General features: G+C 31.5%; 2 protein-coding genes across 9 annotated transcripts in view; one reads left to right on the forward strand and one right to left on the reverse strand.

The window, feature by feature from the left end:
* Nucleotides 1-20,709, reverse strand: part of LOC118194667 (zinc finger C2HC domain-containing protein 1A-like) — a 42,158-nt gene extending 21,449 nt beyond the window's left edge. The window contains exons 1-4 of the mRNA XM_035365834.2: nt 20,417-20,709; nt 12,911-12,990; nt 3,805-3,921; nt 3,591-3,717 (exon numbers count right to left, since the gene is read on the reverse strand). Of these exons, the coding sequence (XP_035221725.1) occupies nt 3,591-3,717; nt 3,805-3,921; nt 12,911-12,990; nt 20,417-20,459 (367 nt within the window). The 5' untranslated portion in view covers nt 20,460-20,709. The remainder of the gene's footprint in view (nt 1-3,590; nt 3,718-3,804; nt 3,922-12,910; nt 12,991-20,416) is intronic.
* Nucleotides 20,710-21,472: 763 nt separating this feature from the next.
* Nucleotides 21,473-24,955, forward strand: part of LOC118194668 (FERM, ARHGEF and pleckstrin domain-containing protein 1-like) — a 172,533-nt gene continuing 169,050 nt past the window's right edge. For 5 of the 8 annotated variants that reach the window (XR_015040244.1, XM_035365835.2, XM_035365838.2 and 2 more), the window contains exon 1: nt 21,598-21,810. The gene's annotated coding sequence lies outside the window, so the exon portion shown is untranslated. Of the gene's footprint in view, nt 21,574-21,596; nt 21,811-24,955 lie in introns of those variants that run through there. The other 3 variants (XM_085813172.1, XM_035365836.2, XM_085813171.1) reach the window with 2 other exon arrangements.

A 24,955-nucleotide genomic window follows, 5' to 3' on the forward strand; every position in this document is an offset into this window, starting at 1 on the left:
CTGTATGATCATGTGTGCCAATCTTCTGTCTGGCGATATTTATTTAATTTATGCTGGTATTGATTCAAAATTTAATGATGTCAAGATATAATAAATATTAATTGATTTACATTGTTTTAATTGTCATCCTTTGGGAGTAAGTTACTTTAATTTTATATTTCTTTCAGATCTCACATTCCATCCTGCACGTTATCAAGTATTTCTGGTTTATTGCACCCCATTTTTTATTACAATATCGTAAAAAGCGCAACAGTTTCTTCACTTGCCAAGTTCCTGAAGTCACTGTTAACAAGTCAAGTTATTTTTTACCATTGTAGACTGACAAAACAGCTTCTAGATGTCTTCATAAGACACAACTATATCAATGCATTATAATTTCTTTATTATGTTTTTCTGATTATCTGAAATGTTCTAAAACAGGATCTTTTAAGCATAAAAAGAAAGTTTACATGTAGTAAATATAGGAAACAAAGAAGGTGAATATGGTTAGTTAAACTATGCAATTTTTTTTTAATAGCCGGGCACTTTATTCTTTAGCCTTGCTTCACTACAAGGGCTGAAAGTGGTGGCCATTTCACTATGGAAGCACCTAATAGATGACCACTATTGCCTCCTTTGAAAGGACGGACAGCTATAGCCATGCCTTCTCCAGGATTCAAACTAGGGCCCACCACTATGGCAGTCAGGATCACTAGCCACTATACCAGCTGGGCAACACACTACGTAAAGTTATACTAACATATTAAAAATACAACTACTGCTTTGGTGCTTATGTGATAATATATTTTTAAAAAATTCATTAAAAAAAAAAAAAAGAGCAAATAGTTGCAGATCTTGGCAGTATAATACAAATTAATTGCTACAGCAACCATATGATGTCACTCAGTTTTAAGAACGTTTATGAACTGCAGTTTTAAAAATATAGTGTTTTCTCTTTTCCTCCCCCTTTTTTAAAGTTTATAGTTCAGTCATGGGTCTATGGCAGTGGTGGTGAACCTTTTTAGAGCCGCGTGCCCGAAACATTTTTTTTGAAGGGGGACGTGCCCAAAATCTCTTTGATTAAATCCCCATTGGAGAGCAGTTTGCCATGTTTTGCCAGGTAGTGAAATTTGAAAGCTGGCCGTTGTTAGATGGTTTTTTTTAGAAAGATAATTGCAAAACCAACTTTCTGGTAATTATAATTCCTCAATTTCCTTTCAATAAACACCTTCCCGCTTAGCTTCATCAAATTTGGCAACAATTTTGTGGTTGGTGTTAAAGTGCCGTATGACATTAGATGTGCGACACACAACACTTTCCATGCACAAAGTGCATAATGCTTTCCTATTGTGTTCAATAATTCCAAATGATTCTGTCCAGGTCTCTTGAAATGATCTTCTACTATCAATGTTTAATTCTGACTTTTTTGCTGAAGTCATTTGTGAAAGTTCAAGACCTGGAGTATAAAAACTCTACTTAACAATGAAAGTATTAAAACTAACTGGCAGTTTGCAATAAATTTGAATTCATTTCGCAAACATTAGCTGCTTCAACTCTAGCATATTCTTTGCCATATAACAAGATTGACCGAACAATTGAAGTGTCATAAATTAGGTCAATAAATATGTATATCATTTCTATGGTGATATATGAAAATCTTATATCTAGGCTTAGGCCCTATGCCAGTGGCATATTACGAGATAAATAAGTAAATGAAACATTCAAGAACAAACTAAAACACTTATTTAAATTACATAGTATCATTTTATTGTGATTATTGATTAACCGGCATTACTCGCATGAGAAAAATGAACAGGATTGCCTGCGGTTGGTATGACATACCCAGAGCGGTTTCTTCCTCTCTTTTACCATTAAACCTGCACAAAATATAAAAGAACAAAAACATGGAAGAGAAAATATAGTTTTAAACATATATTAAAAATTTTATCTTTATTTTGCACATTTTCGGCAAATGTATGCCATATGTTCCATGCATACATGTTTTCACATTTTTCCCAGACAAACTTAGCTTTTCTGTCTTTTTTGGCTCCCCATTCAGCACAATTTTTATATGTCGTCTTTACCTTCTTAGCAGGATGTGTATCAGCCTCACTGTTGCCCAATTTTACTTTTAGGCTTTGTAGGAGCATTGCTTGCTGACTTCTTATCTTCTTATAATCTTCTATTACTTGAAATGCCAGTGTTTTTAGAAATGAGCGTCAGGATCGATGCCTAGTCGGTGGTTTCTTTGTTGATAACAAAAATTATGCGTGCATTTATTGCAGCAACATTCAACATGGAATAAAAAAAAAAGGCCATAGGCCAACGACTTGTTTCTTTAGTCGTTGAATACATTTCAGCCATTTTATCCACGACATCCACAAATTATACTTTTAGCAGAAATTTTAACATTTCCACGGAATTTCATTTTATTTCATTTTTTTTTAATATTATTTCATATAAAATAGTCACTTTCATTTGAATCTGAAAGATCGCCCTCTAAATCAGATTTTATTTCAGGCGAAGATTCGCGTTCACTGTAAATTTCTTCATCATCCGCCTCTTCACTACCTCAAGACTTTCTTCATCTGAAGAAACAGTATCAAGTAAATTTCTTAAATGTCGCATTTCTTCATCATAACTTCAAAAACGTACAATAATGAGAGTATGATTTCAATGCATCTACCAGTACTCAGAATTGTAACAGTAATGCTCATGCTGGGTGTGACATACCCTGGAGTGGCAATTACAAGATATCTATTTTTAAAACTCTTCCCTTATTCTTTCCTTCCAAGGTTATGTCCTTGGGTGCAGCTATAAGAAAAATCATCCTTTTTTTTTTTTTTTTTTTTTTTTTAAGGGTGGAGAGAAACAGCGGAAAAACAGAAGGGGTGGGTATGGCATACCTAGTGCAATCAAACCTGGGTTAAGGAAATCATGTTTTAGTTGCGTGCCGACTGAGGCACACGTGCCATAGGTTCGCCATCACTGGTCTATGAGATCTACTAAACAATAAAGGTGATGCTATTAGTTTCTTACAAGAGTATAATATACTGTCGATTAAGCGTCAATGCTCCAATTTCATATTTTGGATTCTAGACTTCATATGCAAAATACTGAGTAAGTAGGGAGCTCATAAAAATAGTAGAACTGGAAATATAAGCGTATGACAAGACACCATTTGAAGTTGTACTTACTGGAGTTCATGTGACAGCAAAATGTAGCACCTTAAAAAAAAAAAAAAAAAAAAAAAAAAAAACTGAAGCTATTATTTACATTAAATTACTGCCAAAGTTTGATAATTCTCTGTTAATGTGAAAACACCATCCCTTCTAGATAGTCAGCCTTTAAACTTATAAAATACAGAAGAAAAAATTTCCATTTAAAACTTTTTGCATCAGTCATATTCAAAATAAATAATTAAGATATTTAAGTAATTACTACCAGTGGTTAATAATTTACCAGATTTACTGGGAATGAATGGGAAAAACATCAGCCTTGACTTTGAAGATATACTATAAACATACACACACAAAATAAATAATAATAATAATAATTTCAGCTACTGTTTGGAAAGGATCATATTACAATTCCCATTAATAGGAAATTACCTGCTGATATAGTCTTTTTAGGAGAAACTCCATTATTCAGAGCATTGGCCTGGTTCTTTTCACCTGAGGTTCTTCTTAAGCTATTGGCATTTTCCTCCTTTTTCCCCTTTGAATTTTTCTTTGTTTCCTAATAAACACAAGCACTGTAATTGATAAAATCACTTTATCATATTAACTTGAAGAAATTCAGATAAATACAAAAAATAATACATACTCTGTTATCGTTTATCACTGGAACAGCACTAATTTCTTTTGCCCTTTGCAGAAATGAGTTAAATACAGTTCTACTGTTAGATTTTTTTGCTTTATCACAAATTCTTTCATGACGTTCCTGGAATTAAAAACCAAAAATTACATCTAGAAGAAAGAGAAAAGTGCATGAATATAGGCAATTTGAAACAATCATAATATGTATAATATATATAATCACACAATTTTTTTACCAATAATATAATCATAAAAAGAGGAAGATATGACCATTTTATAAGTGAAACACAACAAAATAATTACACAGTGTAATAATTTAAAATAAAATAATTTCAAAATAAAATAAGCATAGCAAATAAATAAATACAGAATTAAATGGGGCATTTCTCCATTGGGATATGTTACACCCAATACACATTTATATACAGCAGTGTTACAAGTATATAAGTGATATGTTTATGTGTGATATATCTGCATAACTGCTGATGCACATTCTGTTGAAGGTATTCGTGGTTCATTTTTTTTTTTACTATTACAACTTCGCTAAATCGAGACGAGCAGAAACTTCGCTAAATCGAGACGAGCAGATGAGTAAAACAGAATTAAAGTTCTTACTTTAACAAAGTATAATCCAAGCTGCAGATGTAAGGAACATGATCATCATATTAGCAAACACAAAATAACACATTTATTAGGTATTAGAAGAAAAAATATCTAGTGATGATTACAAGCGTTGTTTACTGTCCATTGCATAACACAAGAAGTGAGTCATACAAGGAGAGAATGTTTCTCCTTCTTTTTGGATCAAGTCCAATTACAGTTAGCGGGGGTGAGGGGGAAATTAACATCGGAGTGTACAGCTTCATCGCTGTCATTATGAATTGCTCCACAATCTCCCACTTGATGAGCTGTTCCGTCCGGAGTAAGGCCGATTCCTTTTAACAAAAATTAAATTCCAGCTGTTGTCTGGGCAAAGGTTTCGTGAACATGTCTGCATACATCATTTTACTGTTGCAGTGTTGTAATTTAACAGTTTCTTGATTTTATAGATCATATACGTAGTGATATTTCACATCGATATGTTTGGTGTAACTGCTTCCTTTTTCTTTTCTGGAAAGATTTATGCATGATATATTGTCCTCGAATACGATGTTAGCTTCCTGTTGAGCGAAACCTAAATCTTCCATCAGTTGTCTAATCCATTGTAGCTCCTGCAATGTTAAAGCTAGAGCGATGTATTCGGCTTCTGTCGAAGATAAGGCAACACAATTTTGTTTCTTGCTTCCCCATGATACCGTACTGTTTCCTACTTGAAATATATATATCCGGATGTAGATTTTCTGTCAAAGGTATCTCCTGCCCAATCCGCATCACTGTAAGCTTTGATGACTGGTGCACCATTGATATGATACCGTTCCAGTCCATCATAATGATACCGTTCCAGTCCAATGTTGATGGATTTTCTACTTTTCTGCTAAGTATTCCAACAGAATTTGTTATGTCAGGTCTTGATACTGTTGCTAAATATAAAAGTGCTCCCACTGTTTTCCTATATTTCCGATTATCAGGAAAAATATCATCTTGGTTGTTTCGGTTCTTCGTAAAATTCGTAGTCATGGGTGTATAGCTTAGTTTCGTTGGTGATTCTCCGTCGAATTTTTCAATCATACTCCTAATCTTGTTAGCTTGATGAAGTAGCTTCTGTCTTTTTCTCTTTCGATTTTGATTCCTAGATATGTAGATACTTCTCCAAGATTTCGAATGTCGAAATATTCTTTGAGAATTCATTTAACTTCTTGAATTTATTCACGTTTGTCGCTTGCGACTAATATGTCATCAACGTATACAATTATGTAAGTTCTTGTATTTTTCTCGATTAGTGTGAAGGAACATGGATCAGCCTTTCCTTGAACGTATCCTTGTTTGCGCAGGATTTCAGCTATCTTGTGATTCCAGTTTCTGGCTGCCTGTTTCAGTCCGTAGATACTTTTATTCAGTTTACAGACTTTATTTGCTTCTGAAACAGAGATGTAACCTTCTGGTTGCTTCATATATATATATATCTCCTTTCAGATCTCCATATAGAAAGGCTGTTTTTACATCGAAGTGATTTACGTGCATCTTCTTTTGAGCTGCTATTGCCAAGATAGTCCTTATTGCGGTATACTTTACGACTGGTGCGAATGTTTCATCGTAGTCGTGCCCAAATTTTTGGCAATATCCTTTAGCTACTAAACAAGCTTTATATCTGATAACATTTCCTGAAGCGTTGGATTTTGTTTTAAATATCCACTTGTTTCCAATTGCTTTCTTTCCTTTTGGAAGATCGACTAGTTCCCATGTTTTGTTCCTCTTCAGTGCTTCCATTTCTTCTTTCGTAGATTTTAACCACAGTTCCTTTTCTTTGGTAGGAAAAGTTTGCAGTTCTTCCCAGTCTTTAGGAACTTTGATTTCTTCATTCTTAGCCATGTATGAGAATCTGTTTGGTGGGATTCCTTTAGTCGTTCTGTCGGATTTTCTCAGTAATAGGGGAATTTCTTCTGTTTCAATTACTTCCTCTGTAATAGCATTTGGATGTGGTTCTGTCAAATTATTTTCTTTAAAAGGCTTTTGACATTTCAATATGTGCATCATATAAAAATAAACCAACAGAACTAAAAAATATTCTGCTTAGCAAGCACAGTAAAACGCTTTCAGTTGGTAAGTAAGTGTTCATAAACAAATCTCGGACTGAACATCAAAATTCATTATCTCTGCAAAATATCGCAAACGTCATTGCGCAATACGTGCGCCGTAATTCTTCCCTACATGATATTACGCAATCGGAATCAACAACTGCCAGTATTGGGAGAATAAAGAACTAAATAACTGGGGTGTTTTTCATTCTAATTTTCAACAGACGGCATTAAATTTCCGGAATAGAATCATTCTTCGCTTGGGTTGGTAGACCGCAGAACTTTTAGTCCTATTCAATCCAGATTGGAAAGTAACAAAAAAAAAAAAAAAAAAAAAAAGTCCGTTGCTTGTTTTGCAGTAAACTGTAACAGTTTCAATATTCAAGATTTTGCAGAGAAAGGGGAGACCTCCCAACCTTCGTACTGTATAATATATTGGCCAAAAAAATGAAATTATTTTGACTATTCGATTACTTTCCCTTTATTTAAGCCATTCCGAATATTATTCCTTAGAAAGCTAATTTGTGTTAAAACACAACCATTTTTGGAAGTTTACTATACTTCAGCAGTTACTGCAACTATGTTATTATAAACATTCATACATATGCTCATATAAGCATAACGATCATAATAAACACGAATATGAACTGACCAAGCAGAACTAGAATGCAAATTTTTTAAATCTTGATAGAAATTCAAACGTGTGTAGTATTTGGGTGGGAGGAAAAGAATGCCGAATGCAGCGGAATTTTCTACTGCTTTCGCAATTCTTTGACCAATAGAACGACGGGCACCTGTCTGTACTCTTTGTGCACACCAAAGGTTATGTTAATGCAGAGAAAGGGGGAAAAGCTATTTCCGGGAGTATGACTCACCATCTGACATTCCATATTAGGAAGAAAAGTTATTTATTTAGTTTCAGTACGGGGAAAAAATGTGCGTTCATTAAAAAAAAAGGGATTAAAAAAAAGCACTAAAAACAAAAAAATAAGGGCTTTAAAGAAGAAGTAAGCACCTATAAGGGCCTTTATATTTTATTTTCAAATATAAGGACTTATAAGCACTTATAAGGGCCGCTACGAACCCTGTTTGAGAATTCGTCCAACTTCTTGAATTGATTCACGCTTGTCGCTCGCGACTAATATGTCATTAATGTAAACGATTATTAAGTTCCTGAAGCATCGGATTTTGTTTTAAATGTCCATTTGTTTCCAATTTCGTTCTTTCCTTTTGGAAGATCGACTAGTTCCCATGTTTTGTTCCTCTTCAGTGCTTCCATTTCTTCTTTCGTAGATTTTAACCACAGTTCCTTTTCTTTGGTAGGAAAAGTTTGCAATTCTTGCCAATCTTTAGGAACTTTGATTTTTTCCTTCTTAGCTATGTATGACAATCTGTTTGGTGGAATTCCTTTAGTCGTTCTCTGGGATCTTCTTGGTAATAGAGGAATTTCTTCTGTTTCAATTCCTTCCTCTGTTATAGCATTTGGACATGGTTCTGTCAATTTATTTTCTTTAAAAGGCCATTCTATTTCCTCATACTGATCATTTAATTGATGAGGCATTTCTTCTTTTTTGTTTTCATCAAATTTTACGCTTCTTCTGATCACGACGTTGTTTGCATGTGGCATGTAAATTCTATATCCTTTAGTACGGTCATTGTATCCAACAAGAATTCCTTTTTCTGCTCTTTCGTCTAGTTTGCTTCTTTTCTGCTTTGGAACTAGACAATAAGCTGTGCTGCTGAAAACTCTAATATGGCTTAAATTCGGCTTCTTATTATTCGATAGCTCGTACGGTGTTTTTTCAACTGATCTTGATGGTAGCCTGTTTTGTAGATAGGTGGCTGTCATTACGGCTTCACCCCAAAATTCTCTTTTGAGTCCTGAATCGAGTAGCAGGCATCTTGTCATTTCCATTAAGTATCGATTTTTTCTTTCTGCTCTACCATTCTGCTGCGGTGAATATGCTATGGAGGTTTGATGTTCGATTCCCTCTTCCTTTAGATATTCTTCAATATCTTTGCTTGTATATTCTCCTCCATTGTCTCCATTGTCAAAACACCTACGAGTCTCAATTACGAGTCAGAATTACACGTTCGAAGTCACCAGAGAAAGAAAATTTCAAAACTCAAATTGGTTAGTTGACACAGGTGCTACTTGTCATATGACCAATAACATAAACTTTTTCACCAAATTAGATAGAACCAAAACTGAGCAAATAACAATTGCTAATGGTACTCAAATGAAGTCCGAAGGTATAGGAGAAGGTACTTATACTGTACAGACGACGAAGATAATGAAATAGAAATGAGTCATTAAATCTGCTAAGCCTAACTGTGGAAAAAAATTCGTATAAATTAAATTTGTCTTCCAATTTTTGATACATTATGAGAAGAACATTAAGGTAGTTGTCAGAATTAATTTTAAACCTTTATTGTTATCTTTTCCTTAAAAATTTTATAAAATACTCATTCTACAAGAATATAATTTTACCTTTAAATCACAAATAAATATATATGGAAAAGTATCCAAACAATCGCTGATTTTATTTAACACAACACATAATTAAAATTTAAAAATATTAAAACCGTCTTTCATAAAAATTCAATGTGCAAACAACGAAGAGGAAGCAATATTTCAAAAAAGACACAGTGTATGATATTCTTTGAACCATGGGTGTACGAAAAGTCTAACATTGCAAATGTCACAGGAATAGAATATCAGCAAATTTGACTCATTTAGCATTTGTGTTTCTTCTACGGTCAGATAGGGCTTTCGTTTTTCCCTTAAAAAAAAACAGAACACCAGCAACAGAACATTAAAAAAAAAAAAAAAAATTCACTAAGCCATACAAAATATTCATCTCAATGCCGGAAAAATCTAATAGTCTCTAATGATAGAATATCTACTCCACTATACGGGAATATAAAAATAAAATAAATTAATTAAATTAAAAAGTATTCCAGAGCATCAAGAACATGTTCATTTGTTTATATGAAATGACGCAGTAAGAGCCATCACGTTACTCAACACTAACGAATTAGCATTTGTGTATATTCTTCTACGTTCAGATACCTATATCACAAAAATAAAAAGTACCTCAAAGCATGGAGAACACGTGCATTTGTTTATAACAAATGATGCAGACATTGCTCAACACCTACCCATGAATCTCCCTCTCATTCCGAAACAAAATACCAAAAATAAAAAACATTGCATAGGAATGAAGGTACACATACTTAACTTCCTATATAGTTCCCCATAACAGACATACAGCTACATTTAGCGGCAACAAAAAATACTAATTAAACATTCTATCTAAAAAGTTAAATGCGGTATGCCCAGCCTTACAGTGAATTAAATGGTGATTCAAATATGACACACCCGGCCGTGAGGTAATGTTCGCTGCTGGTGCACATATGACACGCCCGTACTGAACGGGTTAATATAGGACCACTGCTCTGTCACATTACGATAATTGTAAAAAATTTCTCTGCTATCTACTGTAAAGCTGTAACAAATATTCAAAGCAAATGACACTACCGCTGTTTCAAAACTGTTGAAAGAAATCAGAGCTTGCAGAGACTTTATTCATGTGAAGATATTCAAGTAATTATTTTTATTATTCAGTAATTATTTGCCTAAAGCGCGTTAGCCCAGAAGTGCTATTAATTTCGTTTTGGCATTGAAAACTTTAAATGTCCATTTCACTTTTCAAATTGTTGCCACCAAATATTATCGCCCAGTGTTATATTTAGAGAAATAAATTCATGAAGAATCTGCATAAATATATGTATCTATGTTTCTCTCAGTGTGATAAAAGAACATTACCTAGATTGTGATAAAACAACGGTACATTTTTATCTCCAGCATGCAAGACTGTGCACTGGAAACTCTAAAGTTATGCTCATTTTAAATTTATTTTACGATATTGCTGTTGAATTGAATTTTACGATTTAAGGGCAAATGATAAAAATGCCATTTAATACATAAAGGTAACACACAAAATGTTAAAAAAAAGGCCCCTTTGGGCATAATGTAAAATCTGAAAGCACTCAGATTTTTAGTACTACTCTTATGTATTGCATCGCCAAATGTGGTGATATGTGTTCTGCACTGTTTTTTGGCACGACTGTATGTTCTGTGATGGTTTTCGGTGTAATGTTATTTGTATGGCAACCCTTTTGACATTGAAAGTTAATTTTGCTGCAGTGGTTTTATTTGCTGGTTGGCTTGGTGGGCGTTTTTGAAATGGCTTATGTTGCAATGAAAGAAGTGGTGGAAAATTTCAGTCCCATATTTTGGATTGTGTGCAAGGTAAAATCATTTCTTTTGACATTTTAAATCACAGAAAGATGTGCGATATAGCAAAATCATGGCACTTTTGTTCACAGACGTTGTGTGACTGGGGAAATTTTATTCACGAACATATGCTGGACCTTGTATGCTCTGTATCTCAGAAGATGGGGGGAAGGATAAAGAGGTGGAAAGTGATAAGATTTGCTGATGTTTGAAATTGATATTTTTGCTGTTTGAAGAAGCATTCACAATGTTAAACGCATTTTATTTTATTGTTATTCTTATTTTGTAGAATGTTATTTTCATTTTTTTTGTATGAATTTCTCACAATGGTAAGTGTATTTTATTTTATTGTTGTTCTTATTTTGTAGAATATTATGTTCATTGTTTTTTTATATGAAATTTCTGTCATTATCGTTGTTTTTTGAATTGTTTGTAATTTAGTTTAGTTTATTTTGTTGATTTGTGTACAATGCTGTGGCTGTGCGCGACACCTACATTGTGCAATTCTCTGATGTTTTTTAAGTTAAAACAGCAAGCTGTGTACATAGAACTGTTTAAATTTATTGCTGTTATGTTAGTTTATTTTAGCGAAGTGTGCATAATTCCTAGGTTGCACAGATTGTGCAGTTCTCTGATTTTATTTCAAGTTAAAACAGATCACGGTGTACATGGATCTTTGTCAAATATTTTTGGTTAGAAACTTTACAATTTTACTATCTAATTTTTTTTTTTTTTTTTTTTTAAATTTTTGGCATAAATTGTGTGTTAAAAACAAGGTTTTTACATGCGCAAAAACTGCGGTTTTGTAGACATTTTAGAATTAAAGTTCAAAATGTAGACAAAAAATTTAGATAGTAATATAGTGCCATGGAGTTTCTTGCCAAAAATGTTTGACAAGAAATTTGTCGCCAACTGAGGGCGTGTATAAGTAGTTCTACATTTTTTTTATTTTATTAATCCATTTTCCCTCACATTTTGAAAAAATGATTAACCTTTGGGATTGCATGAAGTGGAGTATTTTCAAAGTTACATGATCCAAGCATTAACAAAAGATGCAAAACACAACTTTCAAAAAAGGTAAACAATGGCAGAGCAACACAAAAAATTATGATAGGCAATTTAAGTTTTCTGTATATATTCATAATTTGTATATCTGTTTATTATGTAACTAAATAAAGAACAATCTTTTTGTTTAAACTTTTGCTAGAATGATAAGCAACATATCCACCAACTTTCATGTTTGACAAATTTTTATAATCAGATCAGACGTTTTACTTTAAGGCCTGCGAAATACATCTGCTTTTATGTCTGAAACAGAATTTTTTTTTGCAATCTTACATAATTTTAAACGTGGGCTTTAGATATTCATGTTAACAACAAATAAGATGACTGTTTTTATAATTTAAAACAGAAATTTTTCTCATATATTTGGCTTTCACAATGTGAATTATCTTTTTTATTCATTCAACTATCAGAGTTTCCATATCTCTGCAACTGGGCATTTCCCAAGCTTTCCAGATACTAGTTAAGCTTTTACTGTAATTTTAAGCAGAAATTTCAGTTATATTCTTTAAGATTGCTGTTTCAGTCTATGATCGTTTCATCTATAATACCCAGTTCTTGGCATATTCTGACTGGCATCTTCTTACACCAACAGCAAATAAATCACAGAGCTTTTACACATGTGATCCAGCTTCATTTAAACCAATTTTTTTTTTATTCTGATTCTTATTAACTATCAGCTTTTTGGGGGGAGGGGGTATACATCCATAACATTTTTTCTTTAAGAATATTCCGTGAATCTGAAAAATGAGGTTAACTTCTTTTCTATTACCTGACGTATCTTAGAAATGTATTCAGAAAATTATGTAGAATTTAATGAAGGTAATAGAAGAGGGCAGCACATGATTAAAATAAGATGGATATAATTGAGGGCATTATTAGAAAAAGGCAAATATATATTGCAAGTTATGGTCATATCTTAATGCTAAATGAAATTCTTGATATCAGTTAATAAGTAAATATATCCTTTATTTTATTTATAAATTTCCTCATTCAATACGAAGATAACAATATACTTTTTTAAACTTCAAAACTACATGAACATGAAAATTAGAAATAAAGAATACTGTCTTTACCAAAGATTTAGGATTGAAAGTACGACCACATATTTGACAGGATTTCAACAGCAATTGATCAACAATTTCAACTTCAAATCCTATAAAAATAAAATTTTTACAAGAATTAAAAAATATTGTTATATGTACCTTCATTAAGTAAATTTCTGCAAAAGCTCATTGAATAAAATTACAGTCAAATATTTTTTTTAAATGTCTGTATTTAATAATAAAGATGCAAAAAAATATTTAATGAAGCAAATGCATATTTTTATATGCCATATATGTTATTTCAAAACTTATTATATAGCTGTTAAAATACTTAGCAAAAAAATTAATACCTCAATAATTCTAACTAAATTTAATTTTTTTTAAAACTTTAATACCTTCAATTTCATATAACCATCAAAAGTATAACATTTAAATTTTGGCATAAAAGTAAATTTATCATAATCATAAAGTAACAAATACTTCAAAAGGCCTTTCTCTCCTTCACAAGTGAATAACAAAATTTTCAAAAAAATAATATGGTCTAATAATAAAAAAATAATCATTTAAAATTTATATATAAAACATAAATGATTAAATAACATAAAAAAACATAAATGATTTTTTTTTTTTTTTTTAAATTTCATCCCTATTTCAGAATCAAGCCTTAACATTTAAAGTATTAATTGTTCAGCTTGCAAAACCTGCACTAATTACGAGAGCAAAACTGGATGATAAGCAAATTTCTTGATAAAATGTTGAAAGACCAAAATTTGTTGTACAAGGTAACTTTATAACAGAAAAGATACTTGAAATATTTAAACATATTTTTATTGCTTTAGTCCGAAATATAATGACTTTGAAACTCCTGATAGTCAAGCTATAAAACTTATTTAAAAGCCTTATTTCAGATGTTTTTTTTTGGGGGGGGGACTTCTAAACTTTAGATACTACAAAGTGATTCTTAACAAACAATTTTATAACATAATGATTAAAAAAAAATAAAAATTATTCAAACTATCAAAGTAATCAAAAATTTTTTCCACTATGATTTAGCACAAATATATCACTTATTCATTAACCTTTATCAGTAGAATTGGCTAAATATTATTCACTAAAATTTTATTTATAAACATTACTTCAAATAAAGCTGTCTTTCATTCTACATTATAATAGAAATTATAATATAATTGGTAATTTAACTAGCATTCTAGCTTTGTGATATAATGCAGAATAAAATTATTGTTGAATTAAAAAACATACCTAAAATTTTAATGAAGGATATATTTCTAATGAAACCTTTCTACAAAGAATCATTAATCATTTGGAAAGGATCCCGAATTGCTGGGACTTAAGCGATCCTCGATTTTGGAAATTTCTGGGTTTTTAGACCATCATTTTAAATCTAACATGTTTATATATAGAAATTACAAATTAAAAATATGAAAGCTTCTTTGAAAAACTTTTATAAATTTATGATTTCAAAGGAACAAAATTTACAGGGTAAGGGGAAGAACATCAATGTTAACAACTGTTTTGTTTCATTAACAATTTTTTCAGCAATTTCATTATATGTGTAAATACTTTTATTTATTTTCTTGTTCACTTACAAAGTTTAACTCTAAAGTCCTATAACTGCAGAATTGAAAATTCCTATTAAGTAATCAATTGAATTTCTTTCATTCTCATTAGCCTCTTTATCACTTCCTTCACAACTGGCAGTGATATTTACTGGATTTTAAACCATACTACATATTTTACCAACATTTAACTGAATTATGATTGGAATATTATTATAGCAGCCTTCTTCTCCACTATGCCAATGGAAGAAAACCAGTATGAGTAACATTCTACTGCACACATTGGTCTTCCAGGTACAGAGCTAGATAATATGACAAAATATTGTCCCTTCAACCATTCCAGAGCCAAATATAAAAATAAGATTCACTAACCAGAAGGTATTTAAAGCCAAAATAACATGCAGGGTGATTTAAAAAAAAAGTTTTATGGGAGGTCCAGGTTATAGATCATTTTGATAAATGAACATTCAGAATTTGGACTTTTTTCTGTATTTACCTCAAATTGACAGCTTATTTTAGCACAAATTGTAGGGATAAAAACAGTATCATTAATTTATCTATCAGATGTCATCTGCAGGCTGCAGATACATTTGTATTGCAGTACATGAATTTGCTATTTGGTTTCAAACAGAAAGGCAATTTTTAATTTCATCACTTAAATCCAGGAACAGCAATCAATAGTTTTATGGCTTGATGAAGATGAATTCAGTAATAAGATGAACAGACAACATTGGGCTCTGCTCTGATAAATGATTGTGGTGGTTTACTTGGTTTTCGAATTCCTACTTGCCCAAATCCAACTTTAACAACCTTACACTATTCATTTTGAATATTATCCACTTAACTAATTGTATTATATGTAATTACAAATCATGATTAATTTTAAAAAAACAACTAAATATGGAAAATATATGGCAGTTATTACATAATACTCAGAAAAAATGAGACAAGGTTGGGGGGAGAATGCTTTGATATCCTTAACCCGCGAGAACACGCACCCCTTTTCGAGCATGAGAACTCGTGCCAGGTATCTCATACCCTAGCTCACTTGTGCTATTGAAATATCAATTAATACTGTTAAGAAAACCTTATGTAATTAAATATTATAAAATAATGCATTAAAGAAGTTTAGTGAATTTAATTATGCATATGTACATATTTAAAGATAATTTTGACAAACTACATACTGATGTTCAACACAGACTTATTTCACATTTTTGGCACATAAATTTGGGATTTTTCTATCCTTATTACATGGACAAAATGCACATCGTTTATAATTTGCTTTGAGATTTTATACAGGCGGTTCACTATTATCGATTTCCAGTTCCTTAGAAGTGCTTAGAAGTTTCAGGCTTACGGTTTGTGTGTTGTTGTGAAAGAACGAGTTCCAGTGTTTAAAAAGAAACGTCTGCTTCTGAACTGTGTGGTAGGACGTTTCGTGGACATCAACAAATCCTGATATTAATAACAGCTTCATTCAACATGTAAAATAAAATAACCATTAGCCAAGTGATTTTATATCCTTGCTGTAGTGTATGCTGGAGCCATTTCGTCGACAACGTCCACATCTCCTTTCGTAAGATTATAAAGCATGATGATATTTGTTTTTTGTTACAATTCCATGGTGGTTTCATCTATTTTATCATCAGTATGATTTGTAGATAACATAATTACATTATTGTTCTTTTTTGCAGAATCCGAAACAATTGTTGTTTCTTTTGAAACCCAAAGACTGAAAAGTACAGCTTCTTTTTTTAACCAAAAATCCAGGCGGTATTTCTCTTTTATTTTGTGTAAGTATGCGTCCAGAATTGAAAAGCTGTGTCATCAACCGCATCACAATGGAATTTGAGTTACAGTCTATTTTGAATGGTCCATCAAGTTGTTTACTGCCATAAATCTCCATATTCCAGGTATAAAATACTCTAAAATCTACTAGTGCAAATATCTTGACAGTATACTTAGGCTTTTTGGGCACATCTACTGCCTGAATCTGCACCACAGAAAATATTTGATGCATCTACGGGAGAAGCGACATCTCTTGAATAAGTTGTATTACCTGGAAGCTTGCTAATTATATTCCTTGAAGGCTTCCTAACATTTTGCCGGTATTTTTTCTTCTGCCATTTTGTAACTTTATTTTTACCAATATAAAAATTGGTTGTTGACAGTGAACTTTCATCTTCTGTTTCTATCTCAATTTCCTAATTGAATAAGAATCGTAATTGCTACAGTATTCTGTGCTTCTTCAGAGGCAACTCTATCATCAGATCATCATCACTAGAAACAGTACTGATAAGGTGTTCAAAATATTTATTTTCTTTGTCATAATTCAAATAGCGCATCATAATTCACTAAGCTGACCGAAAAAAGGAAAAATCTGACTGACGGGACTAGCATGAGTATAACATAACCCCGACACCTGTATCTCAAACTCTATTTTTAGAGCTGAACTAGTTTTTTCACTGCTGAAAGAATGTGACCTTGAATACTAATGCAAAAAAGGATACTAATAGTAAATAACTATTTAAGATTGATGTTTTAATTTAGATGAAAGGTTAATTTCATATAACACTTTTTTAATATTATAATTTATATGAAAAAGGCTAAACATGACTGAATGGAAGCATAAGAGTAAATAACTATTTCAGATCATTATTATAATTTATATAAAAATTGCTAAATATAACTGAATGGATGCCTGCATCGCTATTTCGCTACCGAGTTATCGCTAAAGCATAATTTCATCTCGTTGGTTGTTCAAACATAATTTTCTGTAATGAATGATGCCTTTTCTTTGAAAAAATTCTCGGTAAAGTGCAGAATCACCACTTATTTGTTTGCCGCTTTTTTCAAGGGTAAAAATAATTGAATTTTTATCAATTTTCTTTTGCTTTTTAAGTGAAAATAGGCCAATGTGTACATAGATAAAGTTAAGGGTGAGAGCTGTGCCATTTTTGTGCAATTCTGGAAATTTTTTTTTTTTTTTTAGTGAAAATAGGTCGATGTGTACATGGATACCGAGTATGTGCAATTCTTGAAAACGCATCAAGCAGTCAGTGATTCTGCACTTTACCCAAAATTCTATTGTAGATTTTTCGTCATGGGCAATTCCCTAATTGTTAAATACATAAGGTACCAAAAAAGGATATAAAAATTAAACTAGTATTTCAATGGCATCTTAAGAAATATAGAACTATATAAACTTAGGCAATCTGAAAGCAGTGCGTACGCTAGATTTGGCATGCTGTTAAATGGGCGGGTTTGCTAGATTTGGCGCTTTTGCGCATACATTTTCGCTGCAATTTTTTTATGGTCCTCAAAACAGAATAGTACCTAATTAAATAGATTTGATATTTTGTCACTGAATTTAGCACATGATATTAACACTTTTGTTACCCTCTGAGGGTATGGCTTTTTAGATCTATTCATGAAGACCTATATTTAAAGAACTACAGTTAAAAGTCTTTAATCCGGACTCGTCAGGACTTCGGCGATTCCGGATTATAGATCATCAGTTTAAATCTGGTAAGATGGCATGCAGAAATTATAAAATTAAAAATATGAAACTGTAATTTATGAAATAAAGAACAATTATGATCTAAAGGGTATCAAAATTTACAAAAAAAAAAAAAAAAAAAAAAAAGCGTAATATTTATTTGTTTACTTTATTAAACATTTCTTTCAATGTAAGTTGTTTCGTTTTCAATAACCTCTGTATCACTTTCTTCTTTATCGGAAGCAAATTATAATGACGAGGAATTTGATTTAAATCAAATCAAAGACGGAGTACATCGAGATGAAATACTGGGTTGATCTTTACAATATGGTAACTGGTAGTTTGGCGACATTTTGAAGGCGATAAAGGTTACTACCTGGGACTTTGGTAACAATGTGAGCAGTACTCAGTTCTGATTACGCATTATTTTGTGTGAGGGAAATGAGAGATCATGGGATATGTCATGTGATATTAAAGGGCGAATTACGGTTCTTGAATTGGAAAAGGGGGGAAATCGGGAACAAATCTGGAAATTTTGTATTTGGTTTATTCTGTGTTGTGTGAAACAGTGTTCGTGAATTTTTGGATCCCATGGCCGTAACTAAAGAAAAGTTTATCGGACACGTAATCAAGATTCTGAAGAAGATTAGGTAAGTTAGTATTTTTAATTATTTGAGGATATTATTTTTATGCATTGTTCTAAAGGTAAGGTGGAAAGGAATTTTGTATTATTGGAAAAATTGTTATAAGCAATGATTTAGTTTAAAGTAATTAGGATTGTAAGGTAATTTTTATTAATTTAATGTATGTGCTCATTTATATTTTAAGTAGTGTTTTTGAATTTAATTATATTTTAATGAAATGATAGTTATTTTGTGAATTTTATGTTTGTAGGAATTTGGTATACGTTTAAGTTGAAATAAACGTGCATGGAAATAATTTAAATATTTGATATTAAGTATTTGTAATGCTTGCGGTATGAATTCGTTGGTGACGTCTATAATGTAATAGATGATTTAGAGGTAAAAGTTTCTGGATATTTTATTTATTTTATATGTGGAAATGTTCATATTTGTAAAGGGTAAATACTTTTTCGCGATCAGGTAATTTCATATATGTTCTTTTTACCGGGTTTAAAGATTGAGAAAATTGTCATGTATTTTCGTGAAATTTTTCTAATTTATGAGAAAAAAGCAGTGTACATGGATATAGTGAAGAGTGTGCGCAATGCCATTTTTGTGCAATTCTGGGATGTTTTTTTAAGTAAAAATAAGTCGCCGTGTACATGGTTTATGTGTATGTGTTATTTTGAAAAACGCGTAAGGAGTATGGTATTGTGCACTTTTTCCCAATTTTGCAGTGAATATTTGTCATGATTAAGCAGTTTTGTTTGATAAAATTTCTAGCATATGTGTAATTCGGCTACTAGATTGTTGGAAGAAGTGTTCAGTAGATAAAAAGAAAAGAAACATGTCCTTACTTCGTGAAGACAAAATGGCGGCGGGGAAAAAAAATAGAGGGTTGCTGTAGGAGAGTTGGTCGCCAAATTTTCGCCAAAAAACGCCAAGTTACCATAATGTAAAGATCAACCAAATACTGCATTTAGTAAGAAATTATAAGCCAAATAAAATAAAAACATCTGCCCTGAAGGTAAGGATAGTGCTGATAGATTAACTTCCAATTCATTGCGCGCCGTAATTGTAACCAGCATATCACACACTGAAGAATACACAATAATATGATCTCGATATCAACATTAATGTAAGAAATGTAATCTAAATTAAAAACTGGATAAAATTCAAACTTAGACTAGCAATCATTTAGGGGGGAAAAGCTGGATATTTCAGAGAATGATGAATTAATACATGTCTTCTTTTAAGACACAGGCACTGTTCCTATTTATTGCTTAGTGTCCTAGTCCTATTTATTGCTTTATTATCACAAAACACTGAATACTGACAGCTTAGATCTGGCTACGAGTGACAGAACAATGTGTAGGCATTTCCTTGGTTTCTCTATATGTTTAATGCAAGTGTATGCTTTACAGAACATCGCTACTTACAGAATAATTAAATAATTAAAAAAGAGTAAAGACATTGAAAAGAGCACAAAATTATACAGCTCCAGTTTCAGTTCAGTAGTTACGCATTGGAAACAATAATATATCAATGAAAATATAATAGCGTTTGAAATAATATACACATTTACAATTCAGACTTTTTTTTTTTTTTTTTTTTTTTGTTAAAGTTATTTCTTAAAAGTTTCTTTCTCACAATTCTTTATTTCTTGGTTTTAATCCTTAAAAATAACACAACTTTTTAAGTTGCAAAAACTTTAAAATTTTATTTCAAAAATTCTGTTGCAATTTTTCTGTTATAATTGATTAAACAAATGTCAAACACTATCAATAATCTATACATTAATATTATACAGTTCTGATAGAAACTGATAAATTACCTCCGCTTTCATTAGCTAATTCATCATTAGCAGACAACGACATTGACTTGCTCTATATTAACTTTTTTATTGTCACATATTCATGCAAAGAAGCGTATACAGTTTGATGAACTACTGAAGTACCTTTATTTTCCGCGGTTGAGGCACCTGTTTTGAACTTTTGACAGCCTAAGGAGGTGCGACCTGGAGGCTAAACCCTGCCGGGAAGTGAAGAAAATCAATCAGAAATACGCGACATAGATATAGTAATACTAGGGATTTGGGGACAATTTTCTTTTCACCGAAAGCAATTTTCGCAAAATTTGTAACAAGTTAGGGCTTGTTAATGTTTTAGCAACTTTCGTCACTCTTCTTGGGTAGTAGTAGTTCATTTTGTTTTAGTTATTATTTTGTGGTACGCTGATATGATGCGCATAATACCCATGCCTGCTTAAGAATGAAAATATCCACCATTCATCAATAGTTGATAACAGTTGTTCCCTTTGCCATGTACTACTTCTTAATCAGTGAGATCAGAATCTTCGTTGATCCTAAGGCTCCTAGATTTTTTACATATAAGTCAGCTACACGAACACGCAATCGAACAGAAAGTAAAGAAGCAGTGCTAAATAGTTTACAAAAGAAAAAGAGAAAAAAATGATACAAAGGATTTTAGTAAATTAATTATCAAAAGATATGATGAAAAAGAATACAATGAAGTCAATGATTACCATTACATAAAATGTAAATCAAAGAACTACAATAAGAAACAATTAAAATTAAGCAAGCATTTAAAGAATAGAAGGAAATATTTCATAAAGCAAGGGACTATGGATTAGATTATCCCGTCAAGAAGATTATTAGTCTGTTGACATTATGCCCAATGATGTCAATATAATTGTTAAACAATGTCTGTGAATAAAATTAAAAATATAATCAAATAAATGTCAAGGGGATTAGAATAACTATTCTAACCACATTAATAAATTCAGAAAATGAATAAAAATAGCCTTCCATTTAGCCCAAATTTGGTTGCACGAGGTTTGGCAGCATTCTCTTTATTTACTGTGTGCAAAATTGCTAATTTTTTAACGGGAGAGTGCCCACCCTACTCAAGGAATGAGAACAAAAAACCTATAAAGATCATTCAACAGATCATGATTCCCCAACTCAATCAGGTGGGGAGAATATCTCTTCTCCCAAAATAAATTGAGCAATACTAAAAATGACTTCGACTATAGCTACTGTTTGTGTTTCTCTTCTTGCTTGTGTCTCAAGGGCTTTTGAAGTTTTTTTTTTTTTTATTATTTTTTCATAACTTATTGGTCACGCTATTGTTAGGCAATTAAGATCATTTATCCCTGTAAGACAGCCGAATAGAATTTCATACTTATGTTCCTCTTTACGTGAAATAGGTATGAAGAATTTCTGTCTTGTGTCCTGATTTAAATGATCTTATTGAAGACATGTTGAAGAGTTCATTTACAATATTTACATATTTAAATTTCGTTTGTAATAATCGGCGATATTTGTTTATTGGTAGCATTTGCACCAGTTGTTAAAAATCCGGATTGCACATTTGCGATTAGTAAAACATACTTAAAATATGTGTATGCGTAAGGAGTTGAATATTTACCCTCGCAAAAATTTCGATTTGTTACGCTTATATTCATGAAAATTTTCTTTTAACATTTTTATATTATCATTTATTTGCATTTTATATATAATAATCTTTATTTTTATTATTGTCTAGTATAATGATCACTGATAGCTTTGATGTAACATATAATTTAAATTAAGGAATAGTAAAATCATGTGTATGGACTAAAAAGAGAATTGTTTTATAATAAATTTTAATACTCTTGTTTTATTTTTAAATTCAGGAAATTTCTTTAAATAGATTAATGTTTTTATACCTGCTTTTTATGTGTTTTGTGTGAAATTATTTTAATATTAAAATAGAAACATGGATTATTATGTATTCCAGTCAGTGGAAATTTAGGAAATAGATATTAAGTGTACTATACACAAACATTATTATACAAAATCAGTTAATTTTAATGCATTAGTTCTTTTTATTTTAATACTTTACAGCTTTGAAATATTATGAGGAAATATTATTCCAGCTATTTTTAATCTGTACTTAGAGAAAAAATTTGAATATTTATTTTTCCAATTTATGCACATTTATTACAGTTTTTTTAAATATTTTTAAATGGTTATTCTTTTACTGCTAATACCACATTATTTTGAATTTAAGCTATAGTAGTATTTTAAATGTGGAAAATCAAAAATAAAGAAATTAAAAAATAGCTTGCCTCAGATTTAAATCCAGTAGGATTTAAAAAATTTATGTATTTTATTAGGTACTAATACAAGTACAATAAGCTACCTAATTTATTTAGAATCCTTCAGTTTTGACATCCCTCACTTTCAGATCTTAAAACTGTAAACTCATATCAGAGCATTTCATCTTCACTGCCATGCAAATCATTAGCAATGCAGTGTTTAAAAAAAATAAAAAATACATTGGAGAACAGAATGTCAGCCGATATAAGATGTTAAAATATTCACTTTAAACTTAAGCCACACCCTAATTTTATATCTTAAAAACCTGAATAAAAAGTGGTGATTAAATTTAAAATTGCGCAGTATATACATTATGCCCACAAAAGTCCTTACCCAGCATTCATTTTCACAACTGTTAACCTTAGTCATATACTTTCAGTCTCTGAAATTTTTAAAATAATTCAAAAATTCTTGTTTTGCCGTTTTAAATTTTAATGACATCAGTTTTTCTAAAAATTACAAAAATCTAACATTTTACATATTCTTCTGGCCCATATACTTATATTTAGGAAAATTTTATACCTGTCATAAAAATTAAATAAAAAATGTTTCATTTCCATATGATAAAAATTGAGCTATTTGATATTAAAGTCAAAACTCATATTCACGGCCCATTCACAAATCAAAGAGCAAAATGTTTGCATTTGCATGTAACTAAAAATATCAGTGCAGAAAAATTTTTCTGGTGTTAAAACATTAAATGATGAACATTCCAACCCTGGTTGTTGGAAAATTATTAATCAATACTTTTTTTTTTTTTTTTTCAAAATGGAGATCTTATTCATAGAATCTTGCAGAATTTGTGTTCTAGAAAACACTGAGTGGCTTCAGTAGTAGCACACTGCCAGCTTGTAACATTATTTGCAGTAATTAAAAATTAAAATATTTTTAGTTTAATTCATTGTTGTGTGATTATCAGATTATAGTTTAAAAGTTATAAACATTCATGAAAATATTAATAGGCAGATAGCCTTCGAGTGCTCCGCCATAATCAAATAAACCAAGCCAAAATAAACCTTCACTTGTGTAAAAGTGTTCATCTAGAACAGGGGTCTCCAAACTTTCCAGCCTTAGGGCCATACTGATTACTCCAGTAAGTTCCGAGGGCCAAAACCATATTATCATTGTTGCCGGTGGTAAAAAGTGAAATAGTCCACTGATGAAAAAAAAAGTCCGAAAAGGTACGCAACGTTTAAAAAAGGCTGCAAATCGGACTAAAGTCCGCAAAACGGCAACACTGCATATTATTAATTTTCCTGTCATTATCTGTAATTTCTAGATTAGTCGTAGAGTACGAGCCATGAGGAGTAACGTGACACGACATCTGGTGGACACAAGCGGAAATAGGTAGTACCTTCTATCGCTAACAGATGGCCCTAATAGCACGTACAGAAGTCAGTTCCTATGACACTGTTGTGAAATAAAATAGTGCGTACCTCCTTAAAACGTGTTTGTGCGTGTTTAAGTTTAAGACATCTTTGTAACAATATTTTGATTTGAATTGTTGCTTTTGTGTGTGATTTAGTAGTATAGAAAAGAAGCGAAAAATTGATAGTGAATGCAGAAAATTCAAAGATCAGTGGAACATTCAGTATTTCGTAATTGAGTCCAGTAACAAGGCGCTATGTTTGATTTGCAATGAAAGCATAGCCGTTCTCAAAGAATATAACATTAAACGTCATTATGAAACAAAACATTTTCAAAATTACTCAAAATATACAGGAAGTTTGCGGACAGAAAAATTCGAAGCTATGAAGCGCGGATTGAAATCGCAGCAATCTTCATTTACAAAACTCAAAACTGAACAAGAGGCTGCAACTCGTGCCAGCTTTCGTGTGGTTCTTGAATCTTCATTTCAAAACTGCATTGGATTTCATTTCAAAACTCGGATTCATTCCGGATTCATTTCAAAACTGCATTGCAATCTTCATTTACAAAACTCAAAACTGAACAAGAGGCTGCAACTCGTGCCAGCTTTCGTGTGGTTCTTGAAATTGCAAAACGTGGAAAACCATTCACCGATGGAGAAATGATCAAAGAATGCATAATTGCAGTAGCCGAAGAAATATGCCCTGAAAAGGTAAATTTATTAAAAACTGTCAGTATGTCAGCAAACACTGTGGCTTGAAGGGTAGAAAACATCGCTGAAAATATATCCTCTCAACTGTTCGACAAAAAGGGACATGTTGAGTGGTTTTCTTTGGCCTGGTA

The sequence above is a fragment of the Stegodyphus dumicola genome, chromosome 3 (assembly GCF_044657685.1).
Source record: "Stegodyphus dumicola isolate Sdum_Otavi_A_Nest chromosome 3, ASM4465768v1".
Lineage (NCBI taxonomy): Eukaryota > Metazoa > Arthropoda > Arachnida > Araneae > Eresidae > Stegodyphus > Stegodyphus dumicola.